A 13429-nucleotide genomic window follows, 5' to 3' on the forward strand; every position below is an offset into this window, starting at 1 on the left:
AAGGTTTTTTTTTTTTTACATATCCTAATGACAATGATGAATTAATGATATTCGGTAGAGGATTTATGACTTCTGGAAGCACATCTTTTAGAATAGAAAGTGTGTGTGTGCCTGTTGCTGCGTGTCACTTTAGTGTGCATTGTGAAACAGGCCTTATCATGGCAGAAGTGCATTTTGGGTAGCTGAAAGTTCAAGCAGTGTTGTGTTCTGACTTGATATACTACTATACTTGTACATCTAAAACTATTTTAAACTACATTTTTATTTGTTTTTTTATTATTGTGCATGCAGTTTTGAAGAACTGATTTGAATTGACAGTCTATATGGAGAATGTAAAAAATTGGCACATTTAAAAATGTATTTGTCACATGGAACTAATTAAATAAACTGCAAAAATACAGTGCTGTAAAAATACAGCATATATAAATATATCAGTTTTATTACTAAAATCTTGATGGGTAAAAGAGAAAAGTTGATGTCCTTGATATTTCTTAAAAACCCATTACCATTTTAAATATTTCAAATGTTTTGTAATATAGACACAGCACATGGGAACCAGAGGAGAACATCCTGGATGATCGACTCATCACGGCCTTTGAGCAAAAGTGAGTGTCACTTAAAGATTTTAACTGTTAAAACTTCATTTCTATATAAAGTGTAAAGAACAAAAATATTTATTCTATGTACATTATGCATATATATATATATATATATATATATATGCATATGCATACTGTATGTGGAATAAATATTTTTGTTGGGTGTATATATATATATATATACCCAACTGTTCACGTTTACAATGTAAGAGCCATGAAAAGATTATTTACATTTATTCTTTTTCTTCACTTGATTTATTTTTGCAGCTTTATGCTGCCAGTTTGACTGGAAACTAGCCTCTCTGGTGGATTTTTAAACAAAGACGACTTGCATTATGCTTCAAAGGCTTTCATTTCGATTGTTATGGTTTAGGCTTGACACTAAAGTGATGTCATATTTTCCTTGGCTTAAATGGTGCCGTCCCACAATTCATAGGGAGCGGGAGCAGGAACTTTACGGCCCAAAGAAACGTGGACCTAAACCAAAAAACTTTGTACTAAAGGTTTGAGTTTTCTTAAAACTTTCCTTGAAATGTTTCCATTTTCTAATTGAAAAAAATATAAATAAACTTTCTGTCTGATGCTTTAGTACCTCCCAGTCACATTTGCTCTCCGCCTGTCTAGGTACGGGCACAGGCGGGTGATAGACCTCGAAGCTCAAATACCCGACGCACTCCACCTCGCACCACTGCCAAGCCTCCCGCCTCTTCCTCTTCTGCAAGTTCATCCTCTTCCTTCTCCACCGCTCCAACCCCCAGAGTGCACTCTCTCGCCGCTGCTCATAAACTGAAGAAAGACATCCATCGTTGTCATAGGATGTCTCGACGACCTTTGCCACGACCTGACCCCCTAGGCGACCCCACTGGATCCACATCCTCATCCCGTCCTCCCATCTCTCCGTTCTCTGAAACTGTCCGCATCCTCAACCGCAAGGTCAAACCGCGGGAGGTTAAGCGAGGACGTATAATCTTGAACCTGAATGTCATTGACAAATCCGAAAACAGTGGAGTAACAAGTAGAAGGTCACCGCAGTCGTTCGCGGGGCGGACGAAAATCCCATCCCGAAATCGCATCATTGGGAAAAAGCAGGGGGACATGCCTTACAGGCCTTTCCAGCATCCTATGAAGATGTTGGGCTTCCCGATGTACGGCCAGCCATTTGGGCTCCACCCCTGTGGGTCAATGTCCTCCATGGCCAATGAAGAATCCAACTCTGGAGCCAATCGGAGAGGTGGAAACAGAGGAAAGAGCTGTGATAGCCATTCCTCTGCTAATGCGCAGAAGTTTCAATATCAGCCTCCACCTTCTCCATCCAGCTTCAGTGAGTCTAACAACAGCTCCCCTTCACTTCAGAAACAACCGACTCAACCTGAAGCTCCTACGTCTCCAACTAAATTGGACTCTGCAGCCTCCTCACGTTCCAGAGATGCCTCCCAACCTCCCCCAAAGTCCAGCTCTGCACCATTCCTCCTTTCCTCACCCTCCTATTCGTCCTCCCTGTCATCCTCTCTTGAAGATGAAGACCAGGGCTCTCCAAATCTCGCCACTTCTCGGGGCAGAAAACGGAAACTTCGACATCGAACCCAGGTGGGTCAAGCTTCGGTCTGCCAGGTTAGTGACCGCACTACCACCCCACATCCTGAGGAAAATAGGGAGCCAAAAGAGGGGGATCCCGATTGGAACCCTGAAATGGCACCCAGCTGTACCAATGTAGTCGTGACTGACGTCACCACAAACCTTCTCACAGTCACCATCAAGGAATTCTGCCATTCAGGAGCGGGTTCTGAACCCTCTTCCCCTTGCCAGGCTGACAACCCACCCTGTCCCACCACAGCTGCCTCTTGAAAGTTACCCTAAACTTTTCCGACAAAAATATATGCCCATTAAATCCCATGAGAACTTGCCATAATGATATTCATGCACCTTAAAATAGTTGGCGTTAATGAAATTAAAATGTATTTTTGGTGAAATTAAGATATATTGAAGTAATATTTAAAGGCAGGGGTGCTTCCCTTGACCTCTACATTTTAAACAACATGCTATGATGGTTTTGTAGTACTTCATGCTTTTCTTCCCCCTCTTTTTTCCCCAGTGATCCTGTCTTTCTACAACCTTTTTTCCCAAGTAATTGCACCTTGTCTTGTCACCTCCAGTCCAGTAGAGACCGTCATTCCCATATCTCCAGACCTAAAGTTCAGAATCCACCCAAGAAATGCTGACCTCAACAGCTTTCTTAGACTTGAGATGTTGCACCAAGACATTTCTAATCGTCTGAAGTCCATTTTCATTGGGATACTGAGCACAGGATGCTTCACTCCTGCTTTGGAAGTTCAGCCAGTGTGGGTGAAGATTGTGTATCCGCACAATGATGCATTGATTTCACCAAATTTCTCCTGTGCTGATGAAGAACCCAAGTCATTGTGGAGCTTGCTATATTACACGGGCGTAGACATGACTGTATTTATATGCACCAAGCTGCAAAATCCTGAGGACAGTTAAGTTATTTCCTTCTGCATGAACTCCGCTCTGATCCAGATGTCTGCCGAGACTCTAAACTGAAGTGTGAATGCTGAGGACTGCATCTGCTGTGTGGTACTGTACGTTAAACCTTCCACATACTCAACTACCCACTTTCCTTATTGGAGAAGTACCTTCTCATATTTGCCTTCTGACTACAATAGTTTGTGTTTCACAGGGATTAAAGTTCCGTTGCTACGACGGATTTCCGTCAGTTCATAAAGACAGTCACTTGCTTCATTCCTGAATGATTCAGCCGTTCGAACGAATCAGTTGAGTGAATGATTCAGTGATAAAATCAGTGACTTGCCGCCCCCTGCTGGCGGATTTAGTTTCATTTTTAGCGTGTAATTTTAGTTATTTGAATCATATTTCTGTATTCAAAATTGTATATTTAAAACATTAATCTCCACATGAATTTATTAAGTTAATTGCACTCATGCCACCTCTGAGCTTCATTAAACGTCTGAAAATGTACCTACAAGCCACTTTTGTCGTCTTCTGTGCACCCTCTGTAGTACAAATTAATTTATTAATACTAATTTCATATGATTGGTAACTTATTTGTCTTTATTCATGTGGAGATATATTGTTTTAAATAGAAATTTTAAAAAGCTTTTAAACATACATTATCGAATTTGACAGATGAAATGATGGAAATCCGTCGTAGCGACGGAACTTTAATCCCTGGTTTCATGTAATAGTTACTGTATTTTTGGGGCCGGTAACCAGAGGTAATTTCTCTCAGAACTTGATTGGAGGAGTTCAAATACCATTTAGAGACTTTTACATTAAGTGGGTCTCAAAAATACCAAATATAACAGATTGCCTTGGTTGATGAAACGCTCTTTCGCACTCTCAAACGATACAGTCCGGGACCACGTGTATTGTGTGTTATGCTGATGACTGCATTTTGTTGTCCCTTGAGCTCATCCCATGTTGTCTGCAGGTCCAACTAAGCGCCAGCATTGACAATACAGACCTGGGATAAAGCTAGCTTGTTTAGTTAGTCGATGATAGGGATGTGTCAGTACTTTTATTTTGAAATTGGTCCGATACTGTGTACTCATAAAAGTGCTCCAATACCAATGTCCATGCAACGAATCTATCTATCTATCTATCTATCTATCTAAGCAGGAAGTATTGGTATTCACATTATTTAAACAAAAATGGTATCTGTGCACCCTTAGTAGATATACCACTTGCTGTCAGTTGTAGTTAAACGTTAAAGGAATAGTTCTTCCAAAAATGAACATTTTGTCATCATTTACTCACCATCTTGTCATTCCAAACCTGAACAATTTGTGGTATGTTTACAAGAATGTTCATGCTCTTTTACATACAGTGAAAGTGAATGGGGACCAGGGGCTGTAAATCTCCAAAAAAGACAAATGACTTGTACGCTGTATTTCAAGAAGTTTAAAGCCATTCTATTGCTATGTGTGAGGAATGGACTGAAAAAAGTTGGCTTGACAGCCTTGGCCACCATTCACTTTCATTGTAGGGAAAAGAGGGGCTTGGACATTCTGCTGAATAACTCCTTTTATGTTTTACTGAAGGAAGGTTTCAAAATGCTTGAAGGTGAGTACATAATGACAATGTTTGTGTGAACTTCATTTAATATTTAGCATTTTACTGAAAGCTAAATGGTTTAGTTGCAGCATGGTGTCATTTTATTATTTCAGAATTTATGAAAGTTGTGGGAAGCTTTTCGCTTAGGCTTTTTTGGGCAGTCCAGCAAGCAATATTGTAACCTGCAACATTAGGCTTGAAGAAACAGGTTAAAACACAGTTTATGGCAGCTAACTTGGTTGTACTGAAGGATGATGAAATGTCAGACTCCACCGGAGGACAAAGGCAAACCTTATTATAAGATTTAATTATAGAACACAATTAAGTTCCACTTGTAGTCATACAGTCGTCCTCTAATGGAGCACTATTACTCTATCACTGTGCCTTTAGGGAGAAATGAAAACCTTACAACATTTTTATGACTTTTTTAAAAGATTTTCCCCAAATTATTTACAAATATTGACAATTTTTAAATCTTTTCATATTTTTAGTATGTGTATGTGTGTATATAATAACTTTCTTTTAATAACATTAAATGGTTTTAGTTTACCAGCTTCCAGACATTAATTTGATCTTACCTACTCTAAATTTTCTTTTCTTTTTCAAAGTTCTTTAAATGTTTATTTTATTTTATTATTGTTATTATTTTTAATCATAGTTATACGTTTATCCCAGGTCTGAAATAATTCATGTTCTGAACATATCCCTGGTGCTGCCCCACATAGGGCGCCACGTGTGGTGCATCTGTACAATAATATCTAATATCGAAGCATGTGTTGCCTTTAGCTGCTCTGTTTAATCCCATGATGTTGTTATCTTTGCCTACAAAGTGTTCCACATACAAACAGTCAAGTCCTTGTTTACCTTTACATCTTTAATGTTAGAAAATAGATGTCACTGTGGTGTGAAACAATGCAAGATGTTTTCTCCTAAAGAGGTAGCTTAGCACTATGATAACATGTGGCCTACATTTCATGCAATAGGGCTTGTATTTTGTAGCCACCAGGGGCCCTCACTGCACAGACAAGAAGAGATTATGTTTAAAATGGTTTGGATGAAGGTATACTGGAGGTTACCTCCTCAAATATCAGTGTCTGATGTGTTTTTTGTTTGTTTTAAGATTTATTATTATAAATTTTTCCATGCCGTAGAAATTAATGGTACATGCTGCCTTTATTTCATAGCCATTGTTGTTCAATTGTACTAGTCTACTTGGGGTTTGAAAGAATGTAGAACCCAAAAAACAGAACTAAGTGTGATTTATATGAGTCATCTGTTTGGTAATGTGTAAGGTTAATGCCATTGATGAAGCTGATTATGATAATGAACTTGTTGCTATGACATTGTAATGTAACGGGTGCATGATTTGAGAACCCTAATTGTACAGGTCATTTAAATGTCATAATATTGTTGTTGCTTTGTGTTTTTCTTGAAAGAGGCTTTTAATAAAATCACTTTAAAGACACTGTCTCTTTGGTACCCATTTAATTCTGCTGTTATAACTTTCTATAGGACGGAGACTAGTTTGATTCATGAAATATTCCATACGTTCATATGATACATTCATAGAAATATTTCTTGTATTATGCTTTTTTTGTTGCACTTTTTGTTGTTGCTTTGTGTTTTTCTTGAAAGAGGCTTTTAATAAAATCACTTTAAAGACACTGTCTCTTTGGTACCCATTTAATTCATAGAAATATTTCTTGTATTATGCTTTTTTTGTTGCACTTTTGAATCTTTACAGCATTTATCACAATTTACTAACATTGTATGGAAAAGAGCTGCATGAACATTTTGCTTTACATCTCCTTTTGTGTGTGTGTGTGTTTTTTTTATAAGTAAGAGAGAAAGTCTGGAACAACATGAGGGTGGGTAAATGATGACAGTTACAATTTTTAGGTGAAGTATGGCTTTTAAGAGTCAGCAATCACCAATATTACCCACTATGTGTTGTTTAATCTGCTAGAGGGTGCTCTGCAATTAAAATGTTAATTTGCTAAATGTTTTCATTGATTCTTAATTGTTTAAATTTTTTTCCCCCTTATAAGTAAATGGTCTATTACTTTTAATAATTTGAGCAATGGTAGTAGTGATATTGCTTGCAGGGCCTAGGGAACATGTTTTCAACTACTTGACTAGACCATCTCTCCTTTCTCTGACACACCCATTTCAGGTCTTGAAGTCTCTACTGAGCTGATGATCTGAATCACCTGATGTTTGATTAAGGAGACATGGACAACATGCAGTGTTGGGGGGCTCTGGAAATGTGGTCGGGAACCCCTGCACTAGACTACAGTTCTCACGCCAGATTTTCCATCTGTGCGCCTCTGCTATCTAGTGGGCTTCACCCAGGAGCACCACATGTTCTATTAATAGCTGAGAAGTTTTTATACTAATTACGTGTCTTTATTCCTGGCTGCACAAATAATCATACTGCTGTCATAATCATAATCAGTATGATTCTTAATGGGAGCACCAAATTAATTTTGAATGACCACATAACATCTCTAAAATGAATTGTCATTGTAGAGAGGCATAAAAACGATATTCTTGCGCCTCCTGCAGGAGATGAATGTATAACGATTTATTTTTTTAATAAATAGCTAACATATTGCTATAGCCTACTCCACTTCATACTTAAAGGGTTAGTTCACCCAAAAATGAAAATTAGCCCATAAATTATTCACCCTCAAGTCATCCCAGGTGTATATGACTTTCTTCTTTCAGACGAACGAAGTCGGAGTTATATTAAATCACTTCTGAGCGGCGCATGCGCAACGCCGACCTCATACGTCATCCGCCCGGAGCTGCTTGCGTGTACAACAGTGAACGCAAGCTAGATTAAATTGATTATTATGTTTTAAATAGGGTTATTTTTCTTACAAAAATGCATCAGTTCACTACGGGAGGCCTTTGTTCACCCCCCGTAGCTGTGTGAGGCACTTTTTTTTTAAAGGATGGGCGCTCTTTATTTCACTTTTTTTGGACTGATGCACTGCAACACCTGCTGACTGCCATTAAACAGCTTGAAAGATCAAAGACTTTCGACTGGATTCGTCTGAAAGAAGAAAGTCATATACACCTAGGATGACTTGAGGGTGAGTAATTTATGGGCTAATTTTAATTTTTGGGTGAACTAACCCTTTAATGACAGACTTACACTTGACAAAATAAATGACAAATTAGCATAACTCACCAGTCTGAGTTATATTAAAAATTGTCTTTGATCTTTCAAGCTGTTTAATGGCAGTCAGCAGGTGTTGCAGTGCATCAGTCCAAAAGAAGTGAAATAAAAAGCGCCCATCCATTAAAAAAGTGTCTCACATGGCTCCAGGGGGTGAACAAAAGCCGAATCGATGCGTTTTTGTAAGAAAAATATCCGATGCGTTTTTGTAAGAAAAATATCCATATTCAAAACGTAATAATCACTTTAATGTAGCTTGCGCCAACAGTTGTACACAGAAGCAGTTCCGGGCAGATGAGGTATGAGGTCAGCGCTGCGCATGCGCCGGTGAGGCTCATGAAAGCACTGCAACACCTGCTGACTGCCATTAAACAGCTTGAAAGATCAAAGACTTTCGACTGGATTCGTCTGAAAGAAGAAAGTCATATACACCTAGGATGACTTGAGGGTGAGTAATTTATGGGCTAATTTTAATTTTTGGGTGAACTAACCCTTTAAGGTTAGATATTTGTATGTAAAGGCATGAGCACAACTAATGGATAGACGGTGGATAGAGTGAGAAACAGACAGATAGACTGACACATAGATAGATAGATAGATAGATAGATAGATAGATAGATTAAACAGAGGGATGACGAATGGTTGACGAGTATTGGAGGCGGGCTTTACTGAGGAGGGTGTAGCTGCAGTCATCATGGCTCCCAGACCGCGTATCCCAGTGCAATAGTAAATAACTTGAAAGGAAATGCATTGTCCATGTTTATAACAGAGAAGTGCGTTTTTAGGATACATATTTACAATTTCAGATTAAAACCGTAGCTTTTTCTCTCCCTTATACGCGAGCGAGCTATGGATGCGCAGGTTGCAAACCATTGCAGCATCAAGTCTGCAGCGAAAGCGAGCAACCCACAGAATGCAGCTGAAAGCCGGATCGAAAACGCACCAAAGAAGAAATCCCGCACAAGAAGAGGAAGAAGAGGGAAGCGACGGAGGGGCAAGAAGGCCAACGAGCCTCCGCCGTTTCTACCACCGGAGGTAAATATAGATGTGTGTTGGCGGATGCTAACCATGTGTACTGCATATCAATAACCATAGTACCATTCGATATTAAGATATTAACGATATTAAGATAGGCCTATAATATATATTACATCTTAATATCGTTAATTAGAATATTAATACAGTAACAGTGTTAAGCTGTTGGCGACTTATATTTTAAATATACAAAAATTGATAAGAGACTGCCAAAATACTGTACAGATAGCACACGTACGTCTGCAAGATGTCTGTTAAAGGTCTCTTGATCTGGAAAGCATCTGCTGTCTACAAACGTCTGACAGACGTCTTTCAGATGTCAGTTTTACATACATTTTAAATCATAAACATCTTAAAGACATCTAATAGACGTCTATTTGACATCTAAAAGCAAACGTCCTATAGACGTATTGCAGATGAGCAAACTCTCTAAAAAATACGTCTTGCAGATGTAAATGCAGACGTCAAATAGACGTCTCCGAGATGTAATTACCACTGTAAAAATGATATTGAATTAATACTAGCTACTTAATGTAAACTGTGTCTTTTTGTTTTCATTTTGATGACAGGTAGCGAATATTAATTTAATACAGTAGGCCTAATAGCTACAGTAGGCTACTAATAATTGTATGATTTGTAAGACCAGAATCTGCACTTTTTAGGCGAAAACAGATTTTTGAAACGACCTACTTTTCATGCTGGGTTGATTTTATGGTAGATATAATAGTTGTTAAAAAATAAATAAAATCTCAAATAAAATGTAAATAGCAATTAGTTAATAAATAAACAACAAAAGTTAGTTCCATAATGCCAAATAACTGTGGTTATTATTCATTTTCTAGTTTTTTCCAAGGTTGTATTTTGTCCAGTAAATGAATTGTGTGCAAGGACTGATTTTTGCAAGACTGCATTTAGATTTGTATTTAATTGGTTGTTTTTTTTGCCCACATATCTTCATATTTTAGGCTGAAGAGGGAAACATTGAATACAAGGTATGCAATCACCAAATTGATAGTAATAATTTTTATAGGATTTTATATGTATTTAATGGCATATTCATCCTCTGTTCACTCAGTTGAAGCTGGTAAACCCCACGCAGTATCGGTTCGAACACTTGGCCACGCAGTTGAAATGGCGACTGCAGGAGGGCCGCGGGGAGGCCGTGTATCAGATTGGGGTGGAGGATAATGGTCTGCTGGTTGGACTTACAGAAGAAGATATGAAAGCCTCGCTTAAGACTCTTCGCAGAATGGCTGAGAAGTATGTATTGAATTCATCAACCAATTTGTTTTTCTTTAATGTCAATGTGTAAGAAGTGGCTTACAGGCGTGTTGTGTTGTCTTGGTAAGACTCTGTGACTCTGCGCAGGGTTGGAGCCGATATCACGCTCCTGAGAGAGAGGGAGGTGGACTGCGATAGAGCTCGACGGAAAATCGCTGAAGTTCTTGTGCGGAAAGTTCCAGATGACCAGCAGGTGAGCTTGTGACGCTTTAATCAGTGTCCATTTCATTTCTGTTGTAAATTGTGGTTGTTGTGGTTTTAGTCATTGGGTCATGCATGGGATTATTATTATTATTATTATTTCTTTTAAAAATACTAAATAAAAACTACAACATTTTTTAAATATTGAATAGAAAAATACAAAAAAGTTTTAAAATGATTATGTAATTTGCCTGGTTTTTTGATGATCATATTTTAAATTTCAGAATTAGACATTTTTTATGAAAAAGGTCTTGTTAAAATTCTTGAAAATAACTTTATTATTGGAATAATATAATATTTTATTATTATTTCTTAAAAATACTAAAGAGAAAAGTACAAAATTTTTAGAATATTAAAAATGTCTTGTAAAAAGGATATATTCTTGAAAATAACTATTATAAAATTATATTTTATTGTAATTTCTTAAAAAAATAATAAATTAGAAAAGTATGACTTAAGATATTAAATATTAAAAATCCTAAAAACAATTTTGTTTTGTTTTGTTTTCAGTTTGCCTTCTTTTTTATGATGAACATGAACATTTAAAATTTCGGAATTACTTTTTTTTTTCCTTTTACGAAAAAGGTCCTGTAAAAAGGATTATACTCTTGAAATAATATCTTGGAATAAAATCACTGGAATAAATAAACTTGGAATAAACTTGGAATCATTGGAAATTATTTTTTTTTATTATTATTTCTTAAAAAATACAAAATAAAAATGTACAACATTTAAAAAATATTACATTTTAAAAATACCAAAAAATTATGGAGTTTGCCTACTTTTGAACATTTCAGAATTACATTTTTTTATGGAAATAGTCTCATTTCTTCTTGAAAATAACTTGATTATTGGAATAAAAATAATCTTTTATTATTATTTCTTTCAAAAATATAATATAAAGAAAGTACATGATTATTAAAATATTAAATATTTTAAATAAAGAATTTTAACATTATATTTATAATAACTTTTGTCTACCAATTAAAATCCAGTGGGTATAAATAACGCACAGGACGCTGTTTAGTTGTCATGTGAGAAGAAAAATGAAATTATATCACTAAATCAGACTTTCGTGACTGTGTAGGTCAGTAAATTTCTTAAGATAAATCCAATAATTTGGCCCTTTTTAAGGCTAAATATAGTATTTGTCACTTATTCATGGTTGTTATACAGCTATTTTTAGAGTAATGAAATTAAATTTTTTAAATAGATTATTAAACGTTTTTTTTCTTTTCATCATCATAGTCATTCTTATTTGTCATTGACCCAATAAACTAATGATGTATTATGTGTTGTCGGGTCATTGTGATCTCTGTGTTTGTGTGAGTAGTTCCTGGATCTCCGTGTGGCTGTTCTGGGTAACGTGGATTCAGGCAAGTCAACTCTGCTGGGCGTGTTGACTCAGGGCGAGCTGGATAACGGACGGGGCAGGGCCAGACTCAACCTCTTCAGACACCTGCATGAGATTCAAACGGGACGGACATCCAGCATCAGTTTTGAGATCCTGGGCTTTAACAGCAAAGGAGAGGTGAGACAGATATTTAGTACACTTTTATTTATGATACTTTTTTCAGTGGTGCATTAACTGGGATTTTTTTGTTGCTTTGATTTTTTTTTCTTTCTCTTATCGTTTTAGGTTGTAAACTACAGTGACTCTCGTACAGCAGAGGAGATCTGTGAGAGCTCTTCTAAGATGATCACTTTTATTGACCTGGCTGGTCATTATAAGTACTTGAAGACCACTATATTTGGCCTGACAAGCTACTGCCCAGACTTTGCCATGCTGGTGGTGGGAGCCAATACTGGCATTGGTTAGTATTTATGCATATATATTTCTATTGCTTTAAAAGTTGTGATTTAAGAGCATATTTTATGAGTAAGGCATAAAAATTGGAACTAAATCTGGCCGATATATATTAAATATTTACAATAAATTCAATATTTTACACTATTCAAAGAATTCACACTACCATTCAAAGGTTTGGAGTCTGTACAATTGTTCAAATACTTTTAAAGAAGTCTCTTATGCTCACCAAGGCTGCATTTATTCATTCAGAAATACAGTAAAAACGGTAATATTGTGAGATAATATTATAATAAAAAAAAACTGTTTTCTATTTGAATACATTTCAAAATGTAATTTATTTCTGTAAAGCAAAGCTGAATTTTCAACCCGAATTTTTACTCCAGCAGGGTTTCCGTGGGTCTTAAAAGTCTTAAAAAGTCTTAAATTTAGTTGTATCAAATTTAAGACCTTAAAAAGTCTTAAATTGTATAAGAAAGTCTTAACTGTGATTTCAAGAGGTCTTAAATTTGGGGACAGAAAGACCAGAATTGCGATATGGCTGAATGTGACGATTAAACTTTAAAAGGCTATGATTTCATTGAATAAACATGAGCGCTGCACCTTCAAAGTCTGGTGCTGCCCTGCTTTGTGTACAGCAGTTACCGGGGAAACAGTTATATTTCTACCAAATGCTCCACCTGCTGGCAGAATGAATGAGCATTTTCAATAAAACTGATGTTTTGTTCAGAGTTCAGACAAATGCAAATATCGACCCATGTTTTTACCCTGCAAACACGCAAAGCTTTAAATGTGAACTGGTGGATCGATAAGAAGACAATGCATTATAAAAATCTAAACATAGAGGTGTGCGATATGTATGGCCTGCAATAATATCGTAATTGTTGTTTTAACGATGTGCGATTTGATATTATTCGAGTATATCGCGAAAAGCAAACAAAACAATGACTCACTTAATAGTGACTTGCTGCCACCTACTGGCGGTTTTAATTTCACATTTAAGGTACCTTTTTATTTAAAAAATAATTTCAAACATCAGTTTTCAATGTTTAATGTTTAAAATATCAAAACATTATTTATGCATTTGTAACTGCAGGTTAAAGTATTTAATGTCCCTTAGAGCTGCATTAAACAGTGTGTAAATGCATCTACATGCCACTTCTAATGCAGCTTCTGTGTTTCCTCTGCATTGCAAAGATCAATTTTGTTGATACTGATTTCATTTGCTTGGTA

At 36.5% G+C, this 13429-nt stretch overlaps 2 protein-coding genes across 4 annotated transcripts in view; both read left to right on the forward strand.

Moving 5' to 3' along the window:
• LOC107720374 (chromobox protein homolog 6-like) overlaps positions 1-3340 on the forward strand; it is an 8973-nt gene extending 5633 nt beyond the window's left edge. The window contains exons 3-6 of one of the 3 annotated variants that reach the window (XM_016528058.1): positions 540-605; positions 1036-1102; positions 1224-2210; positions 2692-3340. In XM_016528058.1, coding sequence (XP_016383544.1) covers positions 540-605; positions 1036-1102; positions 1224-2210; positions 2692-2694 — 1123 coding nt within the window. In that variant the 3' untranslated portion in view covers positions 2695-3340. Of the gene's footprint in view, positions 1-539; positions 606-1035; positions 1103-1223 lie in introns of all 3 variants that reach the window. The other 2 variants (XM_016528059.1, XM_016528057.1) reach the window with 2 other exon arrangements.
• A 5206-nt stretch (positions 3341-8546) lies between these two features.
• The window catches only part of LOC107720376 (GTP-binding protein 2-like), a 19102-nt gene continuing 14219 nt past the window's right edge, over positions 8547-13429 (forward strand). The window contains exons 1-6 of the mRNA XM_016528060.1: positions 8547-8907; positions 9873-9899; positions 9983-10167; positions 10276-10381; positions 11723-11920; positions 12029-12203. Of these exons, the coding sequence (XP_016383546.1) occupies positions 8722-8907; positions 9873-9899; positions 9983-10167; positions 10276-10381; positions 11723-11920; positions 12029-12203 (877 nt within the window). The 5' untranslated portion in view covers positions 8547-8721. The remainder of the gene's footprint in view (positions 8908-9872; positions 9900-9982; positions 10168-10275; positions 10382-11722; positions 11921-12028; positions 12204-13429) is intronic.

Source organism: Sinocyclocheilus rhinocerous, unplaced genomic scaffold (assembly GCF_001515625.1).
Source record: "Sinocyclocheilus rhinocerous isolate Xijiao unplaced genomic scaffold, SAMN03320098_v1.1 scaffold1292, whole genome shotgun sequence".
NCBI classification, from domain to species: Eukaryota; Metazoa; Chordata; class Actinopteri; order Cypriniformes; family Cyprinidae; genus Sinocyclocheilus; species Sinocyclocheilus rhinocerous.